This window comes from Manis pentadactyla, chromosome 5, assembly GCF_030020395.1.
Source record: "Manis pentadactyla isolate mManPen7 chromosome 5, mManPen7.hap1, whole genome shotgun sequence".
NCBI lineage: Eukaryota > Metazoa > Chordata > Mammalia > Pholidota > Manidae > Manis > Manis pentadactyla.
Window position 1 is genome coordinate 41,553,313 of NC_080023.1, and position 6,000 is coordinate 41,559,312.

A 6,000-nucleotide genomic window follows, 5' to 3' on the forward strand; every position below is an offset into this window, starting at 1 on the left:
TAGTTTTTTTCTTATTCATTGATTTAGAGAGTATCTGGGTAGCAGTGGTGATTCACTCACAGACTTACTCATTAATTCATTTCATTCCATGGTATTTATTGATTCAGTAGTTATTTATGGCCCAAGCCCTGTGTTTAGGTGGTAGGAATTCATCAGTGAATAAAAGCCAAATCCCTGCCCACGTGAAGCTTACGTTCCCCAGCACTTGCAACCTTGAATGGGATTCCTAACAGCTTAGGCATCAAATTCTATGGCACCAAGAATTTAAATCTCCCAAAGTTCATTGTAGTGGGGCTTTATTTGCGAATTGCCTGAATGCTCCTGTCACATGCTGAGCAGCTCTAGGAAATGAGAAGTGTCCCTCACGCTGATGGCCAGTAATGAACAAGTGTCATCATATCTGGAAAACCGCTTGTTCTATGGAGCATGCACATTGTTTTAAGGCACGTGGGCTTTCACACACTACCGAATTTTTTTCTCTATTTTAGTGGAATTCTGTGCGATCCATACGTCGGTGTCGAAGCAGGAGTTTAAGTCCCATTTGCCCCCGCACCCATATTGGTTTAAGCACGGTATGTATTTGTTTAATAATTTTTACACAAAATCGTCCTATGGTTGACACTTTTTTTTCAGCAATCGTCTATAAAAGAGGTGATTATAAGTCTACAGGTAGGAAAGGAATCTGTTGAAATAACCTCAAACTGATTTTTATACTACCTTAGACTAAGGAATTTATCATTCTAGAAAGAAGGAAGTAGAGGGAGTGTTCTAAAATTGAAAGAGTAATAGACTTTACTTATTTCATAGTTTTATTTTTATCTTTGAGTGAAATAGGCTATTAGATATCAGTTAGTTGTCTGTACAGACAACAGGACACCTTAGTCAACTGACCTGGGCACAAACTCGTGGTTCTTCTAGAATTTACTGTATGAGTTTGGAGAAATTGCTCAACTGGTCTGGGTTTCACTGTTGAATAAAGGGAATTGGAGGTATTAATTTCTTCCAAACTTCAAAGTAGGAAGAATAAAATTAGTCTTTGTGTATTAGTTCTTGGGATCATTACCAATACTTTGATCAAAGAAAAAAGTCACAGCATAACCATCTCTGGAAACAAAAAGCATCATTATGATTCACCACTATTCATTTATTCAACAAATAATATTTAGTCAATGCCTTTTGAATACAGGGCTGGACCGAGACATATGGACAGCAGATAGGCTAACAATTTGCTATTCCTTCAAGTAAAATTTCTTAAAATATTTGTTCCACCTTGTTTTAGAGAGAGTGGTGAAGGAGAACCTGGCAGGGTTCCACTTATCTGAAATTTTCTCTAGCCGTGTGTCTCTAGCCTTAATCTTCTAAAACCCTCTCAGCAAAACCAAACCAAACCAAACCAAAACCCCCACCGTTAGTAAGACTCATGTTTGTTTGAGTTTAGCTAGCATCTTGTTCCTTCAGCGTGCTCCTTATCAAACATGCCACTGAGTCTGACGGATGCTAGATTTGGAGACGGACACAGAAATGATGAAGACATGGTCTCTTCTTCCATATAGGAAGGGCAATATGATTTAAACAAAGTAACTGAATGTGGTATATGATACAGCCCATAAGAGAGGCACAAAGGAGCAGGGCAGTCAGAAGAGGTTAGAGATTCCTTCTAGATGTGGTAGTGAGGAAGGGGTGCATGGAGGAGTTGTATTTGATCTGGCCTTTTAGAATGGATAGAATTTCAATGCACTGAGAATGGACAAGGCATGTGTCTATTCTTTTCCTCTTGGAGATTTGAATATACCTTAATTATCCATATTCATGAATAAGTATTTACAGTAAGTAAAAGCAAAAGGATAGTGCATTTAGTGGACTGATAAATTAGAAGGAAATCTTGAGAGTTTTATACTGGAAGAATCACAATGTCTTCATTCTAGGAGGAAGTGGCATATCAGAAGAAACAGCAGGATTAGACACCTGTTGTGTTTTAGCCCTGGACATTTTACCTCTGGACTCTCATCGGAAGGCTTATTGATGGGCAACGTCCCTCTGTGATAAGCTCCTATACATGTTTGAACCACCTCCTCTCTCTTTCCCTCTTTGTGCTTAGGGAGAACAATGTAATTTAAACTTTAGATAAGAATAAAATACATTCTCTAAGATGAAACTGCTTGCTGCCCAGTTTCTGTCCCTTCCACCAGCCTCTCCTTACAAGATGGGGTACACCACAAAATAAAATGTAAATGTTTTTGGTTAGTCTGTTTTGTTTTGTTTTTGGCTATTTGAGGTCTTGATGCATTCAACAGCTTTCATCTTTGCTTATGTCTATTTATCTAAAGTTTTTGAAATTTTAGAGCAAGAGTGACACTGTAGTTAGTTATTTCTGAGCTGTAACTTGTTTGAGGGTAAAGGAGTGGCTTTTGCTTAGTGAAAGCAAAGGTGAGACTTGAAAAATGATTCTTTTCTGGCTTCCCAGTGACCCTCTTTAATGGAGTAGGGTTTTGGACACCTAAAATAATTCACAGACATGTAACATAATTCATATAAAGGGTCTTCCAGAGAGTATTTGATCATTTAATTAGTTAATTATCATTATAATAATTATTATTTTCTGGAAAGCATTGAATTCAGTATAGCCATGGAGCACCCAATCTCAAAGTCTTTAGCAGCCAGTAAAACAGGAACAACAAACTAGGCCACTAAGCTCAGCTTTTAATTAACAATGTAAATTTAACAAATTGAGTGCCCGTTTACTTCAGGAAGTATAAAAAGGAATCTCAGTGCTCAACTTAGGTTTGAAAAAAGTGACAGTTCCCTCAAAGCAACTATTTTGCTGGTTTTAGGGGAAAAAAGTATCAAAAGGATTCATTCTTTGAGTTCCATCTACTGTGCAATTGACATTACACTTTTATGTTTTCCAGATATCTCGAAGTCGGAGCCCTTCTCCAGTAAGATGTGGATTGCCAAGTAAGTGAGGTGGTTTAGATGGGCCAAGTTCTCTGCATTTCAAAAGTGCTCTTTTTAGTAGTTGACATTGTGCATCAAAATGAATGTTTTGCTTCCCAGGGAGCATCTTTGGTCTCCACCTCCCACCCTTTATTTCTGGGTCCTCTTGTTGATGGTACCCAAGCAGGTCCCATGGGTGACTCAGGAGGAGCCTCCAGTTGAGATCTTGGTTTTATTGATGTGAACCTAGATTAACCACCCTGATTTTGTTTAGGTCCTTCAGTAGGAAATTCCAAAAAAGTGACCCTAATAATGACCTGTTTATCTTTTTTCCTAGGATATTAAAACCACCAGGCATGTTCCTTTGTTACAGCACATCTGCAGCAACCCAGCCTCCCCAGTGCCTCCATTTCCTGCTGTGTTTGCCTCAACTCACTTAAGATAATGTGAGAAGGCAATTTTGTGTATCATCCATGCAGAAAGTTAAATGTTTTGGCTTAGCACATCTGTAACTTCAGATATATTTCATTTTATTTTAGTTTACAGATACTAATTCCATTAATTTGATAAAAGAGATTCCATAGGTCTTTAGGATCTTATTCATTTGAAGCAAAGTCCATTACGTAGGCTCAGGATTTTCATCCTGAAATACTAGACTCTTTTACAGCAACTATACAAGCTAAAGTGGAAAATCTTTACTATGCTCAGTCCAGAAAACAAGAGGAGTCATTCTAGTTTGCCAGTTGATCACAAATATTATAATTGCTGGAATTAGCTTTAATTTGAAAACAATATTGAGTGTTTTACTTTTCTTTTGCTGTTTGGAAGGCAGCCCTCATCCCAGGTTGGGGAGCCCCGCGGGGGCAGTGACTTCAGGCTAAGTGCCGACAGAGCTGATTTAAGAGAACAGGGTTCCTTGGCTTGCTGCTCTTTTCCTACTTTGTGAAGGCCCAGTTTGGTTAAGTTGGGTACCGTATGTTGAAGCTACTTACTTGAGAGAGTTTTCTTGCTTCATAAATGTGGAACAATGATTTGGATAGAAGTCACCTTTGAGATAAATGTTAATTACTTTGTGTTTATCTCCTGGGATGATCCATACAGTTTTTACTTACGAGTTAAACAAAAGCTACCTGGGCGTCCCTTTACCTATTCCACCTAGTTGTTTACAAATTCAGACCTCCTAAGAACTCCTTCTAACTAAAAAAAACCTAGACTCAAGGCTTAAAACTAGGGGTACAATTTATTCATTTTAAATTGACTGTCTATCCCTTGATTTCCTCACTTTGAAATACTGTTGAAAAAGTTCAAGTTCAAAATAATAATGGAATGTGGCTTTCTCGAGACAAGTAATGTTCTTTCTGCTTTTTTCCACTTTAATGGCCAGCTTTAAACATAAGCCTCACAAATGACTGCTTTCACTGTGTGCCTTTTAGAGAGAATATCTGAATTGACCATGGCTCAGTTTGCATAAGTTCAGTGCCAAAACTAGCACCTGAGGTTTTTTGGGTGAAAAAAAAAAAATGGAAACAGTTCTCTGAAGTATGTCGTGCCTTGTTCTGGGAGCTAGAGACCAGGGAAGAGACCTCTTCAGTCCCTGTCCCTTGCGTCTAATAGTCACCAACTCCTTCCAAAGTGTGAGGTTAATATTACTCCCTCTGTGCCTTTACGTCATCACACGCTGGGAGGAGAATTTGGTGCCCAGGTAGTCCAGTTCCAAACTTGGTCATCAGCTGACTTCTTGGGTTTGAGCAGGTTATGCAATCTCTTTGGGCTTCCATTTCACTGTAGAGAAGAGACTGGGTGAGATCAGTGGTTCTCTCAACCTTCCTAGATTCAAAGCCCCCTTTTATAAGAAATACTTAATTCCAGCTATTCTGAAATAAAATTCACAGTTAGTATGATGTATATGCATATATATATTTCAACAATGGATATAGTACTGTAACTAATACAAAGCAGAAAAAAAAGGAGAATACTTTTTAATAAAATGTATTTCAATGAAAAAAATTGAGTATAAACATCCTAAGGGATAAAATTAAGTCATCAGGTGCTTCTACCTGTTTGGAGAATCATGAGCAACAAATGCACATCAGATGTGTGTTTCACTGGCAACATCACAAACAATGTTGTCATTGGGTATGGTTTTCTGAAATAGTGAACAACTCTTCATAAAGTTTTGAACAAAAAACTTAGCTATGCCTTGATTTACCTAGTATGTGCATTCCTGGAAAAGTCAGAGTACATTAAAACCATGCAACAGTTACTTTGCATTATGTTAAAAGGTCTTTTCTAAAATCTCACTAAGTAATGAGAATGCCTACATGTCAGAATTTTTTTTTAAGGAGTTAAATGTGTGAATGCATGCCCTGATTTGGAAAAAGGTCATACGTAGCTCAGTTCATTTGCTTTGTACTCTGTCTGGCCACTTGATATTTCTCAAGTCTCTGATTTGAACTGTAACCACAAAGGGAGTGGTGAATAGTCTAGAATAATTTTTGGAAAGGATCCGCAAAACCAAAGGAGGCTGACCTGTGCTCACTTCATCTGGGCATGCATCTTAACATTAATAATTTGAAAAATGAAAAGCTCTTACTTCATGACCTGGGTAAAAGTCAGTTTCTGTATTACCTGTATAACATCTAATAATAAAGTCAAGAAAAAATGTGCTTCCATTATCTGCAGGTTCTTTGCAATGACATGCTTTCTTTGCACACCCCCAAGTTCAGTGATACCCTTCACTTATCTCTGTGAGACCTGAACCAGCACCATGAATTCATTTAGTATATATCGACTGCACTGCTGCTCTGGGCTGACCCTGTGACTGCTTCAGTTCTAGCTAAACGGCCAGCTTTAGGTTCTTTGATTCCCAATCCATTGTCATCATGATGAAGACACTCTCAGAGTAGCGCTGTATGGTTTCCTGGAGCTCTCTCACCTCCATTATTCAGGAGCTCCCCACCAATCTAGGCATGTCTTCAGTGTTACCAGTAGGGAACCTGTTCATCAAATACACCATGCAGGCTTATGCCAAATATATATTTCAGAATAATATCCTATCCTGTTTTC

The 6,000-nt window shown here is 38.2% G+C and overlaps 1 protein-coding gene across 1 annotated transcript in view; it reads left to right on the forward strand.

Moving 5' to 3' along the window:
* SPATA18 (spermatogenesis associated 18) overlaps window positions 1–5,600 on the forward strand; it is a 38,468-nt gene extending 32,868 nt beyond the window's left edge. Inside the window, exons 10-12 of the mRNA XM_036892540.2 lie at window positions 489–572; window positions 2,910–2,955; window positions 3,272–5,600. Of these exons, the coding sequence (XP_036748435.2) occupies window positions 489–572; window positions 2,910–2,955; window positions 3,272–3,279 (138 nt within the window). The 3' untranslated portion in view covers window positions 3,280–5,600. The remainder of the gene's footprint in view (window positions 1–488; window positions 573–2,909; window positions 2,956–3,271) is intronic.
* The last annotated feature ends 400 nt before the right edge of the window (window positions 5,601–6,000 follow it).